Below are 24,791 nucleotides of genomic sequence, written 5' to 3' on the forward strand. Positions count from 1 at the left end.
TATAAGATAAGCTCAAATAAGCTCTTCCAAATGGGGCTCTAGTGTTTTGCAACTTCCAAGAAAATAAACTGAAAACACGTACGGTCATTTAAGTCTCAACTGCTAAAAAAATTAACCTGCCAATTGTATTTGCCTTTTGGAACTTGCCATGATTTATGGCAGAAAATCAGCAAGTGCACGTAGGAATGCTAAGGAGCCCATAACTACTTCCAGCTCTATTAAAAAATCCAAGTTTCATGACTCAAGCAGGAACCCTTGTATAATTGTGTGTCTTCTATTACTGAATACTAATAAGTTTATTTGAAACCTGGCCTGCCATAGGGAAGGCCATATTTAAGTTTTCAAGACAGAATGAAAAGTTCTGTTTAACATTCACAGTTTTTCATAAATTATCAAGGTTTGAAGGCAGTATTTTCAACAATTAGATACAAGATAAGCTGAAGAAAGATAGTACTAAATGGTCCTCACCAATTAGCAATCTCATTCAAAATCACCACCTATTGTCATTTCTAAGTTTTGACTTACACAAAAGGAATCCCAGCAAAGGCCCCTGCAATCACCTTCACAAGTTTTGATCAGAAAAGGTCTCCTGGAAATTGGGCAACCTAACTGTAGTCCTAAAAAACCCACAAATTTGTGTGTTTCAGTTCCCCAACCTAGAAACTTCACAATTAACATCAACGCAAATACAAAAGAAGAAGAATATCCATAGTAAAGGTAATGAATTTTCATCAACAAATTGAAACTGCTATCCAGATCATCAATTTTCAGTATACCATCATTTCCAGATCAACAAATTGAAACTGCTATCCAGATCAACAATACAACAAGGTCTTCCCACGCTAGGTTCTTCCATAAATAACATACTCAGAAAACACTTTCAGTAGAACCCCTCCTTATGGGCATACCATATACATCGAAACACTATAGATTTAGCCACTCTTCAGGAACTCCAACAAAACAGGACCTTGCTACACAGAAATGGTTTTTTTTTTTCAAGTGCTTAAAGGAGCAGGTACTTATCTGATTTCTTTGCCACAACCATTAAAAATTATTTATCCTTTGAGGTAAATGAGCAAGTTATCAAGGGAAAGGAAAGCAGCTGCAAATGGAATGAACAAGATTGTTATCCTGCAAAGCATTTACACAAAGACGCAGGTTCGTACCGATCAATTGATCACACATAAAGGAGATGAATTGATAAGTCACCGAAAAGAAAAGAAAAAGACCAAATATCTTCATTTATCTTCATTTAAGTATAACATATGAGCAATTTGTTAGGTGAATAAGCACAAACCATTTTGGATTGAACAAACCTCTTCCTTTAGAAGGTTGTTTAGCTCCGTTTTTGCAGTCATCCAACCTTCTGAGATCCGAACTGTCAACTACCCAAACCAAATCATCTGTTTGCTCAAATGAGTTCATCCAGTAAGATGGTATTGTTTTTCGGACCCCAACATCCCATATATTCAGAGTGTAACTGCCATTGTCAATGTGGATAAATGACTCAACATTCTAGAATATAATAAATCACAGCAAGATACTAAGCAAAATGAAGGCTAACAACATAAATTCAAGAAAATTCCTATCATGTTCTTAGAATATGCCGCCGCCAAATTAAGAAGTAAGATCACACGTTTTCGACTCAAACAAAATGCATTAAAACTTAAAAAACTCATTCTTATGAAACATATTACATTATAACAAACATAATTAGCAATACACAGGAAGAAAATAAATGAAAACGCCGTGAGGGACACAAGGTATGCATATAATAGAAAAGTAATGGATTTGTGTAGGGAGGGAAAGATGTGTGTTTGGTGGGAGATGGTTTTGATGATGTTTAAGCCAAGGGTAGGACTGATGATACTTGTATCCTCCCCGTTAATCTTCAAAACTATTGTCGCACTTCTGGATTCTTTACTTCATACAGGGCATCTGGTTTTCTCCCGTGGAGACATAAAATGCCAATGACATCTTGCCACTCCAGAAACTACACTAATCACAAAGGAAACAAGAAATTAACTAATCTTACAGAAATAACTTTCTTGTAGATTTGTGCTGGATGATTGCATTCACTATAAGGATACTCAAATGATATAGTCATATAATTAAGTGAACTGATTGCAATGGGCCGTTAAAGTTAGCCAGGTCTCTTCATTCCTTCTATGAATGTGATATACATGAAACAAATATACCTACACAAGGAGCAGCATGCGATTTCTGGAGAATTGCTGCCAGGCTAAGCGCTTATCGAGCTCTCTTCATTTCGATTCCTCAATTGCTCATCACTTCAGCACTTATTGTAGCTTATTTAGAGCTTGTTTGGATGCAAACCAAATAACACTTATTGGTGCTTATCTAGCGCATTTTTTTAGTAGAGAAGCTCCAATAAGTGTTCTCTGCTCTCCGTATCCTACCGGGTTTTTAGTGTATTTTCTAGTAGATAAACTCCAATAAGATCGTATCCAAATGACCATAAAAATATAAACAATCATGTATCAGGAAACCTGCCACTATAAATATGTTAAACTGAAAGTAAGTGAAGAAACTATTAGTCAAACACATTGAAATCATTACTATAAAAATAAGATGAATACATGGAAATGCAAACAGAAGCAGAATCCAGCGAGATGAACAATCACATCCTAACTTCATTTATTGCTGAATTTGGCGAACAAATGTCAAGAGTGCTTGTGAGTTAAGAGATATGAATCCTAACCTGGTTGCGTCGAAGCCCAGACCACGGCGAAACAGAGCCGACAAAACGTCGGGGATAACAAGGAATGACCAAAGGAAAATTTTCGGTGGGGGGTGTAGAGGGAGAAATGATGAGAATAGAAAAATAATATAATATATATCACAAAATTAAGTTTTTAGTTTTTGAGGATATATCTATGTATCAACTATTGAGTAGATGGTCGAATTTGTCATGACAGTTCATGGCACTAACAAGAATCATCATAGATAACCATCAACAATACGGGTGTGTTTGGATGCACGTTGGATCAGGCCTGATCCACGTTTAAAGACCTCAAACGTGATTTTTCCATCTCCATTGATGTTTGGATGTTAAATGTTGATCCAATTCTGGCCCCAGAATTGGATCCCCCAGAATTGGATCCATCCTAACACAACAATTTGTTGCTTCAGCATCAATGTTGATCCAATTGTCCCATTTCCCTTTTACAGATCCAATTCAAGTCTATCAGATCCAATTCCTGATAAATGTATCCAAACATAAATCACGTCACTCAAACTCACGTTTACCAGATCCAATTCATATCAGATCCAATTCTGGCCAGATCCAATTCTACTAACGCCGAGCCAAACACACACTACATATGTTTTTCAAACAACAATTTTCTTTTTAAACTACTTTATCATATCACATCATTTATCACACTTTTTACTTGTTTATCCAATTAGGTGTCTACACTCATTGGTGGTTCATGAATCATTTTTTGGTTAAGGAAATGACTTCACAAATTTGTCAAAGTGCAAAGAATTAATCGCGTTTGCCCCTCATTCTCATATGGTTAATTAAATTAAGTAATTAATAGATATATTCATGAGACCACTTAAAGAAATTTTGGACATTCACGTGTCATCATATGTGGCTTTAGTTCACTCATTGTAATGTTTCGCCCTTCAATTCAGTTTTTATCTCGACTTCAAATGGTGTAAACCTTGAATCATAAAAAGTGGATCTGAACTTTATCTAAGACGATTTGTAAACATTGAGATCAATCATGAAAACTTGATCTTAACCCCGTCAAATATGATCTTTCAAATAAGACAAGAGGAAGACTCTCGGATGAAGACGGCATGTTTAAAGCTGGTTGGTATTAGCCTTGCCTACGATGAACACCAAAACTCTTGAGTTGAATGCGAATAAAATCATCGCATTCACTGCAGCTTGAAAGCTGAAGGGCTCCTTGATAAAATCAGAGTCTCAAAGCTCTCGTTGCTCGTTAAGTTCTTTCTTTCTAGTATTTTTCTCTTGTTATTTTACTCTGGGGATCTTTCTTGTTGTTAGGCCTAGTTTTCTTAACGATCGGTGGATGTGGATCTTAAGTTGATGGGATCTCTTCTTGCTCAGACAAAGGGAGGGAGTGGACCTAGGTTATTTTCCCTTGACTAACAATAATAAGGGAAAAAACTTCAGTAGAATGAGAGAGGTCAGTGTGGGATGTCATGTGCACATCATCTCCTTTTTCTCAAGGATTTTCCCTTGAACTTGGACGTCAACTTAAAATGACCCAAATATTTTTGGTAGCTTTGCTCGGTAGTATTTGTCTTCTCCATCTCATGTTGTCACTAGATATCAATCCTTTGAGTCATGAAAAGATCAACATTGACCATATTAGTTTATTCTAGATTAATAAAAACATATGACAATTTTAGGGTATATTCGATTAATTATTTATTAGTATGCAAACCCTTTTATTTCTCATTAACAAAATTTATTAAAGCTGCCAATAAAGTAGCACAACTAGTAAATAGTTGAGCTCCTTAAGCATTTAGTCAATGATTTGATTCCTGAACGATGTGTATGAAAAAATATTTGTTGGGAGAAGTGTACCCACTTAATACAATTTTCGAGCGATGATTAGTTTCATGACTGTCGAGCTTAAACATATGCATGCTGATCATAAATAAGAGGAGATATAAACATGGTTCGTGTGATCTTAATCGAAGGACTTGCATTTGCAATTGAGTGGAATCAAGCGCACTAAATCCAAATCACACATGACATAGGCAGGGTCCCAATTCCCAACCAATTTTCCGACGATATCGACCGGTACCGGCAATTCCTGAAGCACCAGGGGGCATTTCTGTCAATTCACACACATCGTTACAACTATTTACGGATCTGCCATTTCCTCTTCCCCTAAATTTCATCTCATCTTCTTCTACATTATCCATCACTCTCTCTCTGTGCCTCACTCTGTGAGTGAAAACCAAAAACCCCCAAATCAAATCTAACGAAAACCCTAGCTACCTTCACCCACTCTCATGCTAGTTTCCTCCTTCAATTCCACCTCCAATGCCCATTTTCCCCCAATTCAATTCGCATAGTACACATCTCGATTCATCGATCTTCCAATTCCTCCCAGATTTGCCGCCATGGTTAAGCCGGAGCAGGAACCCGATCAGGCGCGGAAGGTTTCCGTGGTGAATGGTCACATCGTTTACACGCGATCCAAGCGGGCGCTCGAATTGTGTAACGGATTATCCGAGGACGCGGAGTCCAAGAGGATTAAGGCGAGTGCGGTGAAAACGGATTGCGATGCCGTGGAGGTGAAGAGCGAGGATGTGGAGGTTGCGGTGAGGCCGCCTCGGCGGCGGACGCGATCGGCGTTTAAGGTGAGTGTTGTTGAGTCTGTTGAGAGGGTGGAGAGTGAGTTGGAACAAGGTGGGGCGAGTGGTGTAGGTGATGGTGGAATTGATGGTGCATTGGTGGGTACCGGGGGCAAGATGGAGTTGAAGATGTCGAAGAAGATTGTGGTTAGCAGGAAGCCTACGACTGTGAAGGAGCTTTTCGATACAGGATTGCTTGATGGTGTCTCTGTGGTTTACATGGGCGGCATTAAGAAGGTTCGTTTCGTTTCATATGCTCTTCATGAATCTATAAGATTATTACATTTGGGAGAAAAGAAAAAAATACAGAAATTTCCTTCATGAAGTGAACAATGTCTAGTAACAATGTAATTAAAATCGAATTTGGGGGGATTGGAAATAGTTACCTAACAAATTACATGATGTTAGAGAATGTATTTTAGATTTTAGTATAATAGATTGTGCTACATGCCTATATATTAACGCGAAACAGAAGCCGCTGAATCTCTTGGATTTATTGTTTCTGTAAGTAATTAACTGAGCCATTAGGAGAAGGCACAAGCCTCACAAGGTAAAAACCTTTTAAAAACACAAATAAGAGGAATTATTAGGTGCATTTTGCCAACTTAGTTAGCACTTGTCTCGCGTATTCAGATATTGTATGTGTTTAATGATTGGATTTGGGACACTAGCTCTTACTGCTCTATGTATTCGATTCTCAAAATTATTTCATAGTTACCCTTCTAGCTCGTGCTTGGTGGTCTGTTTTAAAAAACATTGCTTTAATGTATTTACCGCCCATGGATTTTGTATTGGTAGTTTGATATGTTATTGCTGCAGACGTCAGGTTTACGGGGTGTTATTAGAGATGGGGGAATATTGTGCTCGTGCAGTCTGTGCAATGGACGCAGGGTGAGATATAATTCTGCCTTTGCTTACCTATTTGCTTCTTCTTCTTGGGTCTGAGACTGTCCCTTTATTTATTTATTTTTCCTTGTTTCTTCTGCTTGTGTAGGTTATTCCACCTTCCCAATTTGAGATCCATGCTTGCAAACAATATAGGAGAGCAGCACAGTATATTTGCCTAGAAAATGGGAAGAGCCTGCTTGATCTATTAGGAGCATGCAAGGCAGCACCCCTGCATACTTTGGAGACAGCAGTTCAAAATTTTGTTGGTTCTCCAGCTGAAGAAAAATATTTTACCTGTAAAAGGTGCAAAGGTGAGCTTTGCTTCTGCTATTCAGAGTCATTACATCTTACTTGTCCTATTTGTCATGTGCATCTTAATTTTGTTTGCTTAAATCAAGAGAAAATTGTGTGGAGTTTTCTTTTCTTTTTTGATTGCCTTGGGTGCTTAATAGTATCATTATTCTGCCATAGGGTGTTTCCCTTCTTCGTGTGTGGAAAGAGTGGGGCCTATTTGCAGTTCTTGTGTGGAATCAAAGAAATCTGAAGAAAGTTCAAAAAATGTCGTTGGCAAAAGAGTCCGGTACTCATTTCTTATTCTCAAATTATTATTTATAATAATTTTTAATGATCTACATCATGATGAAATTTCGGATAAAATTTGATTTTTCAAAGTACAATCAATCCTTTTTAAGCAGACTACTGCAGAAAAATGAAACTATTTTCTTCTTCTTCTTCCCATCTATTAATTTGGTTTTTTGTAATGAAATTTCCTTTTACTAAGACATGTTCTCTATATATTGGTAGGCGGTTATTTTGGCTTATTGATTATTCTATTATTTGTTTGTAGTTGTTAAGTCTTTCCACTTTATGGCTGATGCATGACATTTTTATGGAATATGGATTATGATATACGAGTGTATGTTTTTAACAGTGTTTTTGGTGATTTAAAGGTTTCCCCCCTTATTTATTTTATTTTATATGCACATATATATGAGTTTTGTAAGTTCTTACAATTTTACTTACAATTTTCACCCCCTTTCCTATTTTAACTACCTTCTGTTGAATTGTACTATCTTAACCTGCAACCGCTGCGCATATGATTCTGGGCAACCTAGTATCTGAGTTTTTGTCATGTTCTGTATATGCTGATGAGTACACAATTGTGAACATACATCAATTGCTTTTGGATGAGAGAAGAGTCCAATTTTAAGCTCATAGACAATTGTCATAACTTAATATTGCCATTTTTTTTGTTAAATTATGGCTAGTAATATAATCAAATGAAGTGACGTAAGTTAACAGATTAAAAATGAAGTCAAATCTAGGTTCAAAATGTTGAAACCATTTGAAAGGTGCAATAAGTCCCTGCCCCTGGTCTAATTTATATTTTCTTTTTATCATTCTGCAACAATATTTCAGGTCTCCTCGACCAGTACCGCTCTCCAATCCATCCTGTACTCCTGATCTGTCTATCTCCTCTCAAAGTAAGGGACACTGGAAGAAAAGAACAAAGTTAGTATTCATACTTATTTCATCTACTCTATATAGTGTATATCGTAAAAATTTGAAGTTTTTGCATAATTTTTTTATTTTTACATGGTTTCTTTCATGGATTGCATGAGTTTATGTGCGTGTGTGCGTGTGGTCTGCTTTGTTGTTTAATTCACATGCTGCCAATTGTGTTGTTAAGGTCATCAAAAAGGGTTAGCAGCTCAAATTCTTCCAAGAGTGCTTCTGTACCTATTCTACCCCGGAAGAAAATTTTGACAAAGATGAAAAAAAGGTTTTTATCTGCCTCTATTTTTTCAGCACACCTGATGTAGTTAGGATAATTTGCTTGTGGGATATTGTTTAAGACCAAATAATTTTTTTACCCTTTTATTCTAATTACTTGTAATTTCCAGGTCTATGTCGGTAAAGTTGAAGGCCCCGAAAGTTAGTTCAAATTCAAAATGTTTATCTTCACAAAATAAGATTCAGTGGAAAATAACTAAGAAGTGAGCTCCTTACTCAGTCTTCTTTTGTGTGTATCTATGTCGGTGATGTTAATCATTATTTCTTTACCACTTATTTCTTCTCAAGGGATCAGAGGTTGCATAAGTTAGTTTTTGAGGAAGATGGATTGCCTGATGGAACTGAAGTAGCTTATTATGCACGCGGAAAGGTTTGGTGTATGTGTATTTGATGTACAACTTATTATATTCCTAATCTAATCCTAACGGTTGCATTCTGATTGACAGAGATTGCTTGAAGGCTACAAAATGGGTTCTGGAATTGTTTGTCGATGCTGCAACACTGTGGTATAACTTAGTTTGTATGTTTGTAGGCATTCCTTAACAATCTGTAAACTGTGTATAATTTTGTTTCGATATCTAATGTTGTGCAGGTCAGCCCCTCACAATTTGAGGTCCATGCGGGTTGGGCTTCTCGCAAGAAACCGTGAGTCTTTTTTTTGTTTTTTTTTTTTCATGGGGAGGTGGGTGGTCAGAGGGATGTTAAGAAGGTTTTTAATTGGTTTTCTTTTTCCTGTGGTTTTAATGAAAGTGCACTATTTTTGGGCAGTTATGCATATATTTACACTTCAAATGGGGTGTCTCTCCATGAGTTTGCAATATCTCTCTCAAAAGATCGAAAGTACTCTGCAAAGGACAATGATGATCTATGCGTTGTTTGTTGGGATGGTGGAAACCTGTTGCTTTGTGATGGATGCCCAAGAGCATTTCATAAAGGTCAGACATGCATTACCAAAAATTTGATGGGCAAATTATCTTTTAGCTACCACAGTTTAAATGTGGTATCATCTTTCTTCCCCGTTATTTATCCTCTCATTCCTCTGCCACTGTCGTAAGAAGTTCTTTACCACCTAGGTTGTTTATTCGTGAAATACAAGTGTTGACTATATCACCTACAATGTTAATATATTAGGTTCTTTGAGAATGGAAGACTTTAAGTGACCATGCGGATCGGTGCTACAAGGTTACCCAAATCTTAAGACAACTTTTTGTCCATCACATGCCTTTTATGAACCCGTTCCTGCCTAAAAAATGTAGAAGGGACATGAAAATGTTTTCCTATCAATTCTATTCTTTATTTAATATTTTTCCTCCTTGTGTAAATACCTCATTACTAGTTGTGTTGTGCTAGATTAATTGTCTTAAATGCTTACAAGTTGGGGAAATCTTCTGAACTTAATTTGTCTATAATTGATGAATGGGATTGTTACATATCTTCTAAATGGAATATGTTACATCAATATGTTTACATATGCTTATAAGTGGAATTTGTACTTTGACCATTCATAATATTGTTAATATTTTCTAAATGAAATAAACTTTCAAATTCATACCAGTATTGCTGAAATTTTTGTTACTGTGCCTAAATTTTATTTCATGATTTACTGAATATTAGCAACATTAAGAATATTTTCCTTATTTGGTACATTACAAGGTCGCCATCTTCTAAGTGAACTTTTATGTCCCTATGTTTGGAAATGTTCAGAATGTGCATCTCTATCAAGTATTCCACGTGGTGACTGGTACTGTCAATTTTGCCAAAACATGTTCCAGAGAGAAAAGTTTGTGGCATACAATGCCAATGCATGGGCAGCTGGAAGGGTTGAAGGAGTTGATCCTATTAACCAGATAACCAATAGATGCATTCGCATAGTTAAAGACATCGAATCTGAGCTTAGTGGGTGCGCTTTATGCAGGTAACTAGTTCATTGTAAAGATTAGAAGCCATTGCACGGAGTAAACATTTAGCTTCATTGTACTTGAAAGCGGCGATTGACACTATGCAGATATGCTTCTGTATTTAAGTTTATCATAAACCAGTATTGTATATTTTTTTATTTTCACCGAGCAATAAAATATGAAGAGAAAATTTTGTACATGTAGGGGTGTTGACTTCAGCAAATCCGGCTTTGGTCCTCGCACAATAATACTCTGTGACCAGGTATGCATTGTAGTCGAGTTCTAATTTTGATGTCACCTAGAGTAAACTTTTTCTTACTTTTTGAGGGTCTACTGGTGGAAGTATCTACTTTAGGGATGACTTTTGTTTTACTAGCCCAACTTGATGTTGTTCCCCCCACTTTTGCTGCAGTGTGAAAAGGAGTATCATGTTGGCTGTTTGAGAGATCACAAAATGGCATATTTAAAGGTATCAATTGTTTCTATGTCTTTATATGTGGATATATTAGTTTGGATTCCAATTTCACATTTTTCTGCTGAACATATTATGTCTGCACCAATTACAGGAATTGCCCAAAGGGAATTGGCTTTGTTGTAAGGATTGCACGAGAATACATTCTACTCTGGAGAACGTTTTGGTTAAGGGGGCTGAGAGACTCCCTGAATCCCTCTTGGATGTTATAAAACAAAAGCAAGTGGAAAAAGGATTAGATCCCATCAATGATAATGATGTAAGATGGAGGCTTCTTAATGGAAAAATTGCTTCCCGTGAAACGAGGCCATTGCTTTTGGAGGCCGTTTCGATATTTCATGTAAGTTCTTCTGTCCATCTTTCTGGATTTTATACAATCTACTTTTGTTCCCCTTGAGTGGATGGAGGTAATTTTCCCTGTTACGAAGCCCAGGTACAGTACACCGGATACGGGAATATAGAAAATTCTTAAAAACTCAAAGATAGGCTTAGATATTTTAACACGGTTTTTACATTTACTATTTGTAAAAAGATATTGATACAACTCGTCCAAATTGAAGAAGTGAACCACCATTAAGTGGGTCATGTACATCTCCACTGAAGTGCTACAGACGACACAACCTTGTCTCTCTTTTAGTATATCTTTTATCTTTTTAAGACAAACGTCGAAGGTAGGAATAAAACATAAACCAAATACTTTGCCCTATTTTGATCCATTTCTGTTTCTCTTCAACGAATGTAAAAAGAACGTTTTTTAATGTATTAAGAGGAATTGAGTGCATTAGCATCTAGGATTTGGAAAGAAAAAGAAAATTTTGACATAAAGTAGGAAATTTCAAAGTAATCTTGACATGTTGAAAATATAAGCTATTGAGATTCAGAAAGAAATTTTAACATAAAAAGGGTAATTTAAAGTAATCAATAACTAACAATGGTAAAGCCACATGTCTTGGAGGAAGATAGTAAAATCAGCATATGGGAGAAAAAAGATACATGAACCACTTTTTGGGAAACTATGTACAAAGTAGTCAATCATTGAATTTCGTGGTGCTGTTTGACCACGACAGCATCGTGTATCCTCCCTGTGTTATGTATAATGATAATGTGGCCCCAAATCATGATTTTGTGCATTCTTCCATGCTGCCTCGCCTTACCTTCACAGTTTTTGGTTGTTTCTCTGGCTACCCATGGCATTTTGTGCTCTTTGCAGCAAGCCAGCCACTCGTGTATGTCCCACTTCTGTTTTCAAGGTTTGTGAAGGTCTATGCAGTGTTTCTATGATACCTCCTTTTTCTGTTCATTTCCTTCCCTGTTCTGAACTTCACAACCCATGTCATTAACCCTCTTTTTAGACACCTTAGATGCTTCAACTTGTTTACAATATGGTGCTGTACATCTTTTCCTCTCACACTTTGACTTCTGTTGTTATTGACTTGTTATTATGCCTTTTTATATTTATGGTGATTCTGTGTCATATCATTACTTTTGTTTTATATTTTACAATGTTAATCTTTATGACAGAGCTTATCTATTATACCTGGCAAACCATGAGTTTTCCATAATATCATTTAAAACATTAATTGGATTTAAGATTGAAACTTCCCTTGTTTCAGGAATGCTTCAATCCTATAGTTGACGCAGCTAGTGGACGTGACCTTATTCCAGCCATGGTTTATGGGTTAGAAACTTCTTCAAATGCATTTGTTTTGTGTATAATTTTTCTCTTCAGTTTTTTTCTTTCCTTTGTCTCACTTATTGTATGTCATGTACAGAAGGAATGTGCGGGGTCAGGAGTTTGGAGGAATGTATTGTGCATTACTAGTAGTCAAGTAAGAAGTGGTTTTCTGTATTTAACTTTTATTATTTAACACTTCTAGTGCTGCTTACAGTTTGTTTCTTTAACATTGAAGTTCATCTGTGGTATCTGCGGCCATGCTTCGAATTTTCGGCTCAGATGTAGCTGAACTTCCTTTAGTTGCAACAAGTAACGGGAATCACGGGAAGGTATGAGACTTTACTTCTGGTTTTTTTCACTTACATTGTATTCTTTCCTCTATTTGGTTGAAACTTTATGTGCTCTGGAATTTTGATTGATGGCTGTGTATTGTGACCATTTGTCGCTATGTCTTGTTAGTGCAATAATTATAACATTGGCTTGACACAAACAGGGCTACTTCCAAACACTCTTCTCCTGCATTGAGAGGCTTTTGGCTTTCATGAATGTGAAGAGCCTTGTACTGCCAGCTGCAGAAGAAGCAGAATCAATATGGACCGATAAATTTGGGTTTAGCAGGATGAAGCCAGATGAGGTATAAAATCTGCTATACTACTACTTGGTGCTATGTTAACATTTTTGCTACTTCCTCAATCTAGCATTTCTGAAGTTGAGCTATAATCATGTGTCTATGTCTGATAGTTTAACTATATTATTTCACACCTCCCTTGTGCCACAGCTTTCCGACTATAGGAAGAACTTCAATCAGATGGTGACATTCAAAGGGACAAATATGCTTCATAAATTGGTGCCTCCATGTCGAATCATCAGTAATCAAGCATGACAATTTTTTATAGGAATAAAATTCAATTATGAAAGGGGAAAACCCCTAGCTTTCTGGCCTTTTTTTTTATTCCTTTTCTGCTTGCTTTTTATGTATATAGGCTTTGGGCTATTTGAAGCCATTCTTGAACCCGTTCTTGCCAATTGTTTAAAACATTTATAATTCCATCTGTTCTGCCTTAATTATTTTTAAGAAAACATAAGTTATTGATTGATCTTGGATTAGTGCTATAATGTATAAAATCTGTAATTTGTCTGATATGACCAGCTTCACATAGTTTATTGTTGACGCCCCTCAACAGAATGAGTAATCTTAAAACAAAAGATGTAGCATTATAACGTATTTTACAGTGCAGTTTTATGCTGAGCATCTATTTCTCGTAGGAATTAGAATTTTGATATGGCAACTTCAAGCATTTTTCTTTTCCTTCGCAAGCATTCAATACGACCTTAGATTGATTAAACTTAGAAAAATCTTCATGCGGATGATTATGTTCATAACTTTCAAACATACTAAAGCATTTTTACAGATGCCTAAAACTATTGCAAATAATTTTTTTCGTGTTTTGGCAGAGTTTCTTCAACATGAGACCCTAACTTTATTGTAGCCAAGTATTAATCAACAAGTATAGACTAGTGTGGTCCTAGAGGGTTAGCTTGAGCGATAAACGCTAGGAGACATAAGAGTTGAGAGAAATGAAAGGTGAATGGTTGGGGTTCAAATCCTGATAAATGAACTAATTTATTAACATACCTAATAACTAACACAAGGGATGACAGCACAGTGCATGACAAGCTAAGAAGCCTTCTTCTAGCATATTTAGTTTTAACATTTGTAAGTGTTAGTATTGATTTGGTTGTGTCAATTTTTTTTAATGCTTCCATATATAATTAATTCTAACTCCAAAATCAATTTTGTGATCAAGTTAGATAAATCATAACTTCCATCAACTGTGAGATTTTACTACTATATTTTATAATATTATTTTTTATTTTCATAAATGCATATAGATAACTTTCATCTACTTATATCATAACCAATTTTATTAAAATTAATTATATTCATAATCTACTTTGACAACACTTATTTTTTCCCGAATGATAGCTCAAGTGATAAGATTTAGGAGACATGTTGGTTAGGTAGAGGTCCATGGATCAATCCTTGGGAAGATTTGTCCTTGAATGATAGCTCAAGTGGTAAGAGTTATGAGACATGTTGGTTAGGGGGGAGAGGTACAGGGATCAGTCCCTGGGTAGACAACATTGCACACAATTTTTTGGTGCTTACAAGTATCCTCCTTCGAATGCAATCGTGTTCCAGCTGGGAAACATCTACATCATGATGGGGTTAACTCTTCCAGTAGAGGCTTTTCCATCCACAAAACTCGAACTCGAGACATAACTTAAGGGGAATCAAACATGTACCACTTGAACCAACCACCTGCTAAGTTTAGGCATGCATTTCACTTCATCATTACAACCAAAATAAAATAACCATGCTGATTAAGAGTCCCAGTCCTACCGCCCCATTCATGAATGTCCTCCCATGAGCCTTCATTTAGTTATAGTATATCCTGACCTTTTCTGCAAGTGACTTAGCGTGTGTATTATCCAATCTCTGTTTAACCATCAAATTCATTTTTAAGAGCTCCATAATGCTTTCAAAAGCAGGCTTTTGCAATGATAGATGCCCATACATTTCTTACCTTACCTCCTACTCCATTAATACATCACTAGCACATTCTTTTCACATGCACATAAATATAACCATACCCCACTCCCCCCTTCATTCAAATCCCATTTCTTAACCCAAAGTCACAGATAAACTAACCAATTGAAAAAAGCTAAAACATGGGATTCAAGAGAACCCTCTTTTGGCTTTCTAGCTTTGTCATTCTTTTCTTTTCTATCATAATTGTTCATCATACCCAGATACCTGCCATTAGTCCTCATCAAGATAGTTCTAGTTTTCAGCTTGGAATAATATTTAGCAAGATTACTAAGCTTAGTGGTTCTCAAGATTTTGTTTCTTTGATAACAAGTATTGCAAGGAAACATCATCACTGGAAGAGGCATGAGGACAAATGTGACCAGGTCAAATTGGCTTATAATGTGACTCATGTTTTCACAGTTGACTTAAAGGGGCGTGGTAACTTCAGTAGTGTGCAGAAAGCAATTGATGCTGTTCCTGAATCTAGTTCTGATACCACCCTTATCTTAATCGACTCTGGCACATACAGGTGGTTGTCTCTTTGTGCTTTTATTGATTCTTAAAGTTTAATAAGTGTGTTTGGACTTTGGATAAGCATTTGATTGAATGAAATTGATTTTCATAAAATTAGTCTAATTAAATATGATTTGGAGTAAATTAATTTATGTTTGAACTTTGTTAGTTAAACACAAAAGCTAGAAAAAGTTGCTTTTTTTTTTTTACCAAAATCACGTTTCAATCAGAAACCATGTTTGAAAAATTTGGTGCATGTGTTTCCCAACATCTTATTTGGATCAGCTTATTTTTCTCATAATCAATTATGTTATCCAGAAATTACTAACAAAAGCTTCTTATAATTGATTTTGACTTTAGAATAAATTGTAGAAGAATTTTCAAACATGCATTAAGTCCAGCCTTTCTATTTTAAATTCTTAATGCTTAGTTCTTAGGTAAACACAACTAACAGAAAATACTTAAAAGTTCCTAAGCTTCATGTTTTCAATCGAAGTTAGAGAACATAATCAGATATATTCAGCTATATATAAAATTATATACACTATTTTACTTCAAATATTTGATAAATAATCACAAATCACAGGGAGAAGGTAGTGGTGCAAGCCAATAAAACAAACTTGATAATTAAAGGTCAAGGGTATCTCAATACAATCATAGAATGGAATGACACTGCCAATTCCACTGGTGGGACATCCTATAGCTACTCTTTTGCTGTCTTTGCTTCTAAGTTCACTGCTTACAACATCAGCTTTAAGGTAATTAAGTAGTTTAAGTTTGCACTTGCTTTGTTCAATGTCCTGTTTTGGAAATTTACATGTACATTATTTTATGGTGAGATTTTTGTGTTGTGGGTTGTGTGTAAAGAACACAGCTCCTCCACCATCACCAGGAAAGATTGGGGAACAGGCAGTGGCACTGAGAATTACAGGTGATCAGGGTGCATTCTATGGATGTGGGTTTTATGGTGCACAGGACACACTCAATGATGACAGTGGAAGACATTATTTTAAAGAATGTTTCATCGAAGGATCCATTGATTTCATATTTGGAAATGCAAGGTCACTTTATGAGGTAAAAAAATTACACAAAACTTGCTTCCTTTGAATCATATTTTGATATTAGAATTTGGATTGGACCTAACTCTAATTAAAAGCTAGCTTAACCTTCTCTTCATAAATAATTCAATAGTGAGTTATGATATGTGGACATACGTTTTTTATTAGACATCCTTCCAACACACAATTTAGCGGAGGTTTTTAACCATCGTAAACGTTAGCAACAATTAAAAACTGGCGCTAAAGTGTGTGTCGTCTAAAATGTGTATGTGTATGTGAGATGTTGATAAAATGTGTATATTAGCTCATCATTTCTGTCAATAGCATATCTCCGGCCTATGTGTGAATTAATACTTGTCTATTGCAGTCCATTACCTTATACACAAGTTTTTCAATACACTCTACAAGAAGCTGCATTATGGCTGTCCCTGAATTTTATTGGTCCCATCCATCATAGGCAACATGTTACATGACAAGTTGTAGGAGTTTGTGTTCAAGAGAGTTTGCGTAATTGAATGTCATTACTCATTTGACGAAGTGGTAGTAATGCCATTCTTTTTTTTGTTGTTGTCAATATGTCATTCTTCCATGTCTGAAAAGTTTTGCTTGTAATCTCTTTATAGCAGTACCTTTAAAATGTAATTGTTCATTAGGAAAAATATGGGCTATCTGTGCCAGCCTGCCAGGTAAGAAAGTTGGCACCAATTAGTATGATAGCAAAGAAATTTGATTGAACCAATTCATTTTGGGACATGGGAAAAAGGGAAAGTTACGACCAATAAGTATGATACAAGGAAATTTGATTGAGCCAAGTAATTTTGGGACATGGGAAAAAGGGGTTGTTTGGTAGCAAGTGATTAGATTGAACTAAGTAATTAGATTGAAGTTGAACCAAGTGATTTTGGGGCATGGGAAAAAGTAGTATGATGATGGTGGGGTGATTTTAAGCTTTGGATGCTAATCAACATTTGAATAGAAGTACCATTATATTCATTTGAACCTATAGAAAATGCTTGTGGCTGAAACAGCTTCATTAGAAAGATTCATTTCGTTCAGATTTCAATAAAATTCTTTTCTAAAGGGTTAGTGTTCAAATATTTGATTATAAAAAGAAAAGTTAATTTAGAATAATTAGTTTTGTTCAAATTGAACAAAACAAAGTTGATTTTAAACACCTTATTAGCAAACTACCTTATTATTTGTGACACCAGGATTGTTATATGTGACACCAGGGCTGTACCATACACTCAATAGCAAAACCAGATTTGGATGGGGTTAGTGGCTCAATTACAGCACAAGGGAGGCAATCAATAAACGAGGAAACAGGGTTTTCATTTGTGAATTGTACCATTCTTGGGACTGGGAATGTGTGGCTTGGAAGAGCTTGGGGTGCTTTCTCCACTGCTGTCTTCTCAAAAACATACATGTCTGAGGTTGTAGCTCCTGAGGGATGGAATGATTGGAGAGATCCCTCCAGAGACCAGTTTGTAACTTCTTCCATTAACTTATCCCTCCCCCATTTGGATACATGTTTGGAAGTATGAACGAGAAAATAATATATCCTGAAGTACTTTTTGTTGAAGTAACAACTTATTACTTTAACAAAAAGTGATTTGGTTATTTTCTCGTTTTCATACTTTTCAGCGGGTATCCAAACGAGCTATTTGTCTCAAAAACGTACATGTTTGATTGATTATATTTGCAGGACTGTCTTCTTTGGAGAGTACCGTTGTCTAGGACCTGGGGCAAATTACACATCCAGAGTTTCCTATGCAAAGCAACTGAAGGATTATGAAGCAAACTCCTATATGAATATTTCATACATAAATGGAAATGATTGGCTTCTCAATTATTTTGAAAACCATGTTGGTCATTATGATGTATAGTGGGAATCAGTAAAACCTCAACTTCCAAATGTATGTGTGTATTCACACAAGATGTAGAATTAAGTCCTTAAGTCATTCAGCTGCTTCCATAAAAGTTCAAACCAAAAGAAAATCAGGTTGTATAAGGCTGAAGGATGAGTTTACTTATAGCTGAGAATACTTGTAAGCTAAAACAATGTTCTCTCACTGAGAAGCACAAGCTGTAACAAACCCAATAATTTACTTGATGTATAACTCATATTTAGTATATAAATGTTTCATTATACCTTGAACTCAGCATGAAATGTTGAAGTGGGATGAACCATCCTCCTGCATTCTTGTTATCTTTCCAAGATCAGTTGCTCTTTTCATTCTCTAAGATGACATACATGAGGATGAATAGAGCAACAAAGCTTGGAAATTTTCTCCTCAAAACTTCTATTACCATCCTGAAAAGTTGAGCTCTGAAATTTTTTCTCCTGCAGTTTTGACTACCCAAAGAAACTTTCTTAGTTGGACTGTTGCATGATATCTTGGATTAGTAGTGTCACATTTGAGTGAGAAGATCCTCCTTCTTCTACAGCTCTCTTGGCCATCTCAGCAAGTTTCTTAGCCCTTTCCCTTCTCTCTTCACTTCCATTTGCCTCATCCATTAACTTCTGTATAGCATTCTGAACATCTTCTTTCTTCACCAACACCCCAGCTTTCTCTTCATCACCCCAGTTCACAGGACTCTCCACTCCAACACTCACCCCAACTCTCAATATTTCCACAATGAACTTCTCATTGAAGAATTGGTCTCCAAATAATGGCCAAGTAAGCATTGGCACACCAGCACATACAGCTTCCAAGGTTGAGTTCCAACCACAGTGTGTTAAGAACCCTCCAATTGCAGGGTGTGATAGTATCAATACCTGAGGAGCCCAACCCTTGATCAAAAGTCCTCTCCCTTTAGTCCTTTCCTCAAATCCAGATTCCTCAATCCAACTTTTCAACTCTTCTGTTTGATTTCTTTCCCTTATAACCCAAATGAATGGCCTATTAGATTCCTCTAAGGCCATACCAATCTCAATAAACTGCAAAGGACTTAAATTGCAAATGCTTCCTAGGCACACATAGATAACCCCACTTGGATTTTGCAAATCAAGCCATTTCATGCAACTTTCCATATCAACTGAAGCCTTGTTCCCTCTCTGAGCCTTATCCAGGTGATTCCTGTTGCTGAGTGACACAGGGCCAACACACCAGAGTTTATCATTCTTAACCTTCTTGAAATCCCTTGCATAGTCTGGCTCCAACTCCTCAAAAGAATTCACCACCACCCCATAAGAAACCATTTCAGCTGCAGCCATTTTGTCAACAAACTCCTTCCAGTTTCCATTACTTGAACTTGGCATCTGAGCTCTAGTGATCTCAATTTTGTCAGGAATTCCGGGTATGGCGAAGTATTCCGAATCTGTGGCTGTGTTTTCCAGAACCTGAGAGGTTAACAAATTCATCTGCCAGAGAAGACAGAAGCAACTCACTCCATAGAAGGAAATCCTGGGAATATTGAACTTGGTGGCTATTTCAGCAGTATATGGGAAACTAACATCAGATATTATGCAGTTTGGATTTGGTGTTAACTCTTCAAACACTTTTTCAGCTGGTTCCTGCAGAATTGTGTTTGCTGCTTTGAAAAAATCATATCCCATGCTCATGGATGGAAGCATGTCAAAATTCTCACACCCTTCTGGGAATCCAGCATCTTTAGATGGGAATTGGAGCTGGACTAATCTGAGTTGAAGGCCGGATTCGGAAGCGCGAGTGAAGGTTTCTGAGAAACGAGCAGCGTTGTGTGGGGTTGTGATAACGGTGACAATTATGTTCTGGTGTGCTAATATTGTTGCAAGGTCTATCATGGGGAGCATGTGGCCTGGGGACATGAGGGGAAAGAGGACAAAGTGAAGCTTAGGTGCTTGGGAAGCCATTTATGCTTGATTTGGAGGAGGGGATGAACACTTGTGACTTGGTTAATGCACTTGTTTATCTGTATTCTGCAGGAAACTTCTCTTAAAAGCACCACAAGAGTTGCTTCTATGATATCAGTGACTACCTATTCAATGATAATGATATCCAAGCTTGCAGGCTTGTAATTGGTGGAACACTTGAAGTGTTGAAGTCAAACTTGTACACTTCTTTTGGTTCTATTTACTATCATGGGTTCTAATTCATTCAGAACCAAACTAAAATTTAACAATTAAGAAAGATAATATTAGTTTCAAAGTGAAACTGAAACATTGCTTTATTGAGTTGTTATATTTTTATTAGAAGAAGAAACATATAAAATACACATTTAACTAATGTGCCATCATTTTTTGCTTATGCTTAATCATTAACTATGAACTTGCCCCACAATATGTTGGATAAATGATTTGCAATTTGAAGAGGAAGATCCACCATCTTCAAGTGCCTTATGAGCCATTTCTTTTAGTTTCTTGGCTCTGTTCCTTCTCTGTTCCCCTTCCCCACCCTGCTCCATGAGCTGCTCAATAGCCTTCTTCACATCCTCCTTCTTCACAATGGTATCCCCACCACCTTCAACCCCAATCCTCACACCAGTCTTCAGAACTTGCACAATGAGCTTCTCATTGAAGAACTGTTCAGCAACCATTGGCCAAGTTATCATTGGCACACCTGCAGAAACTGCTTCCAGTGTGGAATTCCAACCACAGTGTGACAAGAATCCTCCAGTTGCAGGGTGGAACAGTATCTCAACTTGTGGTGCCCATCCTCTCACTATGACACCCCTTCCCTTGTTCCTCTCTGTAAAATTCTCCCCTACTAACCATTTTTCTAGCTCAGCAGAACAATCATTTTTTCCAATTACCCAAATGAATGGATGGTTTGATGCTTCCAATCCCAAAGCTAGCTCCTTTAGCTGTGAAGCTTGAAAGTGAGACATGCTGCCAAAACAGACATAGATAACAGAACAAGGCTTGTTAGAAAGAAGAAATTTTACACATTCTGACTCATCCATGGATGGTTTATCATCCCTCCCAAGCTTCTCCAACATTAATTTTTCATATAAAGAAAGTGGTCCGACACACCAAACATTTCTTGCCACTTTCTCATACCCCCTAACATACATCATCTCCAACTCCTCAAAAGTGTTCACCAATATCCCTTGTGAGGAAAGTTCAGCCTTTTTGAATTGTTCAATAGCTTCTTTCAAAGACTCAGAGTCCTTCATCATTGCTTCAGGTAACTGTGCCTTTGTGAATTCAATTCTCTCAGGCAAGTCTGGCACCACAAATGGCTGAGACATTGAGGTGACCCTCTCATGAACCTTGGAAGTGCTAATGTTATGTGAGCACAAAAGGGTGAAACAAGAGATTCCATGGAAGATTACCCTTGGTATGTTGAACTTTGTTGCAGTACTTGAAGTCCAAGGAAGGCAAATATCTGAAATGATGCAGGTTGGTACTGTTTCCAGCTCTGAAAGCCATTTCTCAAGTGGCTGTTTAAGCATGTTGCAAGCTGCAAAGAACAAGGGTTGGTGTTGAGGGGAAGTGACAGAGTCCATGTTTTCACACCCTTCTGGTAACCCTGCTTCTTTGCAGGGGAAGGGTAGCACCTTAAAGTGGATTTTGAGGTTGGAAGCTTTTGCTTGGTCAATGACCATGTTGAACCTGGTTGCATTGAGGGGTGTGAGGACAATGGTGACAGTGATACCATTGGCTGCAAGTAACTTGGCTAACTGTGTAAAAGGAATAAGATGGCTTTGGGACATGAAGGGTACAAGAAGGAAGTGTTGCTGGTAAGTTTGGGAAGCCATGGCATGAATCATGATGTTGGTGAGTTGCATCAATATATAAAGTGGAGATTAAGCTATATAGAAGAGCATGAGCACAATGAGCACAATTTGTGGCAATTTTTTTATTTATTCATTCGACGTTTAGTTCACTATTTTTTTAATTTTATTTTTAATCATATCACATATCATATCTTTTACTTTTTTTTTCTCATTTCTTCATCTATCTCTTAATTTAAGTGTGAAGTAACACTTTTACTTTTTTTAAAATGGTAAAATTTTGAAAACTAAATTGAGCTGTGTAGAAAAGGGGGTTCATTTAATGATAACTTAGACTGACATATAAGCAATGTAGTAGATATTTAATAGATACCTCGTTTTTTTCTTGGGGAGAAAATTTGTGCTTCTTCCGGTGAGTGCTTTCTTATTTAGAGAAAGTTTTTTTACAGTTGTGAGTGATTTTTTCTTTACGTGTGCTAGTTTTATTCTTTTATGTCTAATTTTAGTTGTGTGATGTCATTTTGTTACTATGCTACCCAACTAGATAATATTATTTTTTTAAAAGGGAAATAGATAATATTGAATCTTGATAAGCCGAAATAGAAATAGGATATAATGATAAAAATAGAGGAAAAGTTGGCCGCAATCTTTCTTTCCTCTGAAATTTTGGAGTTCTTCAAGACACCCTGGTCCATTGATTTTGCATTCAAAGAATATATTAAGTGGGAATCTCAGCTCACCTGCAATTCTGTTCGGGGTGGCAAGTTAGGGGATCAAGCACAAGTAGATTGGATAAGTTAATATAACTTTTACTTTATGGTAAAGAAACAATTACACGTGAGTCGTGACTCATGAGGAATTGTTTGAATGGAGTATTTTTTTGGGTTAAATAAATTTTTTATTAATAAAGGGGCTAAAAGCACAAAAACGTGGAACCTAGTTCCTCACAAATGAAGTGCTACAAGAGTTAAACATTAAATAATCAAACAAAAAGAAGACAAAACATCATAAACTCTTGGCTGAGATAGCAAGGATAATCTATTCATAGCAAAAGCATCAGTAACCGAATTAGTGTCTATCTAGAAAGCACGAACACTTCAAGGAAATGGCGTGTACAGGTGTTCGACACGGGAGCGACACTGACGCTTTGCTGACACTTGTTGGACACGTGTCCGACACTTGTGAGACACGTGTCCGATAGTTGTTAGAGCGAATTTTAAAAAAATATTTGTTTAGGCTCGGACATGGCGTGGTCACGGCTCGGACACCTTTCTGAAATTGAGTTGACACTCCTTCATGGTTAGACACCTCTCGTGACACCTATATTAGTTTTTTAATTTTTTTTAATGTTAAATATAAAATACATTTTAAATAATAGAGGTTGTGTTTTTTAATGATGATGATGGTAATGATCAAGAGGGAGTCACTAGATAAATTAGCTCTCTTGTTTTAGAGATAAAGTAGAAAGTGCTTAAATTATAAATTTCTCTTGTTTTAGAGATAAAGTAGAAAGTGCTTAAATTATAAATTGAAGTTTCTTATATCTTTTTGGTAAAGCTCATTGTCATAGAACTTAGGAAGTTTTAAGATAGTTGTAATAAGATTAACTTGTTAGTTGTCACTTGTCACTCTTGACCTTAATTTCAAACTCTCTTTATTTAACTTTTAATGACAATAGTTGTTTTCTTGTTGATCACATGTTCTCTTTATTTTATGAATATAGTTTTCTTTTTTCTTTTTGATACTATGATATATATATATATATATATATATATATATATATATATATATAAATATATAGGTGTTCTCGTATCTTATTTTTTGGAGTTTCACCTTGTCGCGATGCCCATGTCGTGTCTTGTCCGAATCAGTGCTTCATATGTCTCTGTAAATATGCTTCCAATAAACCTGAGGTTCTTATCTATCAAAGCATTAATCTCTTTAACAAATAAAGCACAAGAGGTGGAATTTTAATAACATTTGTTCAAGAAGCCAATAGCCAACTCTGAATCAGCCTCTATAATATGTTTTTGTCCATGAGTTATACACCCGAAATTAAAACGGCAACTGAAAAAAATTTCTTTTTTTTTCATGACAAATGTTGTTTGATTTAGATTAGTCTTTATAACGTCATAAAATATATTTGACATACTTTAACTAATTTATAGGTCACGTGAATTCACATATAATTTTCACATTAGTTTTAGCCCTCAAAATTCTCTGCATTAATTTTTTGAATATTCTCTTCCCCTTCCTTTCTCTTTCTCTTCTTCTTCTCTGATAGAGACCTAGAATTAGAGTGGGCTTATTGTTAGTGGGCTTAGTGTTAGTGGGCTTATAGCCTATAAATAAGGGATTGCTAGAAGAGTTTAGGTATCTTTTGGGATCATTTAGGAAATTGGGACTTGGGAGAGAGCAGAGCCTCTCGAATGCTCTGCAACTTTGTACATTCTCTCTAATTCTTATTTAGGAATTAGGGTTCATATTCCACAATATCATAGTTTCTATCTTCTTCTTGGCTGGGTTCTAACAATGGTATCAGAGCACCGATCTAGGTGCTGTGGTAGCCAAATGTTCCCCAGATTCGATGGAAGAGAGGCTTGGGGGTGGCTCATCAGTGTGGAGCAGTATTGTGAGGCCAAGGGAATATCAGAAGAGAAGAAATTCTCAGAGGCAAGGAGGTCTATGAGGCGAGAAGCTTACTACTGGTGGTATTCCTGGGAAAGAAGAAATCAGAGGGCAACATGGATGGATTTTGTGATGGCATTGTTGAGAGAATTCGAACTAGAAGCAGATCTGTACCTGGCAGAACCAGATCAAGATTCAGGGGAGGAAGAAGTCCCTAGAACGCAAGAAGGCAGGGAGGGGGAACGAACAT

The 24,791-nt window shown here is 36.4% G+C and overlaps 4 protein-coding genes and 1 long non-coding RNA gene across 10 annotated transcripts; 2 read left to right on the forward strand and 3 right to left on the reverse strand.

The window, feature by feature from the left end:
* Window positions 1–687: 687 nt before the first annotated feature.
* Window positions 688–2,901, reverse strand: LOC130730275 (uncharacterized). 6 transcript variants are annotated; one of them, XR_009016300.1, is made up of 4 exons: window positions 2,723–2,901; window positions 2,199–2,510; window positions 1,317–1,993; window positions 688–1,131 (listed from the first exon to the last, which is right to left on the reverse strand). It is a non-coding gene; the product is annotated as an uncharacterized LOC130730275 (long non-coding RNA). The 6 variants fall into 6 exon arrangements; XR_009016298.1 differs by having other exon boundaries at window positions 2,199–2,516; XR_009016301.1 differs by having other exon boundaries at window positions 2,199–2,439; window positions 2,723–2,900.
* A 2,002-nt stretch (window positions 2,902–4,903) lies between these two features.
* On the forward strand, window positions 4,904–13,232 carry LOC130730276 (increased DNA methylation 1). Its single transcript, XM_057582239.1, has 20 exons — window positions 4,904–5,601; window positions 6,184–6,255; window positions 6,359–6,563; window positions 6,724–6,832; window positions 7,672–7,764; window positions 7,943–8,035; window positions 8,157–8,249; window positions 8,335–8,416; window positions 8,493–8,552; window positions 8,639–8,691; window positions 8,815–8,981; window positions 9,751–9,961; window positions 10,149–10,206; window positions 10,357–10,413; window positions 10,511–10,756; window positions 12,030–12,094; window positions 12,189–12,245; window positions 12,327–12,420; window positions 12,585–12,725; window positions 12,870–13,232. Exons 1-20 carry the CDS (start codon window positions 5,131–5,133, stop codon window positions 12,972–12,974), a joined length of 2,532 nt encoding a protein of 843 aa, XP_057438222.1. The 5' UTR covers window positions 4,904–5,130; the 3' UTR covers window positions 12,975–13,232.
* Window positions 13,233–14,731: 1,499 nt separating this feature from the next.
* Window positions 14,732–18,141, forward strand: LOC130730281 (probable pectinesterase 15). Its single transcript, XM_057582242.1, has 5 exons — window positions 14,732–15,213; window positions 15,784–15,955; window positions 16,065–16,271; window positions 17,488–17,738; window positions 17,961–18,141. Exons 1-5 carry the CDS (start codon window positions 14,825–14,827, stop codon window positions 18,139–18,141), a joined length of 1,200 nt encoding a protein of 399 aa, XP_057438225.1. The 5' UTR covers window positions 14,732–14,824.
* Window positions 18,142–18,258: 117 nt separating this feature from the next.
* On the reverse strand, window positions 18,259–20,250 carry LOC130730280 (UDP-glycosyltransferase 73C6-like). Its single transcript, XM_057582241.1, has one exon. The coding sequence runs from the start codon at window positions 20,088–20,090 to the stop codon at window positions 18,630–18,632; it is 1,461 nt and encodes a 486-aa protein (XP_057438224.1). The 5' UTR covers window positions 20,091–20,250; the 3' UTR covers window positions 18,259–18,629.
* A 136-nt stretch (window positions 20,251–20,386) lies between these two features.
* LOC130730279 (UDP-glycosyltransferase 73C3-like) lies at window positions 20,387–22,059 on the reverse strand. The gene has a single exon (XM_057582240.1). The coding sequence runs from the start codon at window positions 21,965–21,967 to the stop codon at window positions 20,495–20,497; it is 1,473 nt and encodes a 490-aa protein (XP_057438223.1). The 5' UTR covers window positions 21,968–22,059; the 3' UTR covers window positions 20,387–20,494.
* Between the last annotated feature and the right edge of the window lie 2,732 nt (window positions 22,060–24,791).

Source organism: Lotus japonicus, chromosome 1, assembly GCF_012489685.1.
Source record: "Lotus japonicus ecotype B-129 chromosome 1, LjGifu_v1.2".
Lineage (NCBI taxonomy): Eukaryota > Viridiplantae > Streptophyta > Magnoliopsida > Fabales > Fabaceae > Lotus > Lotus japonicus.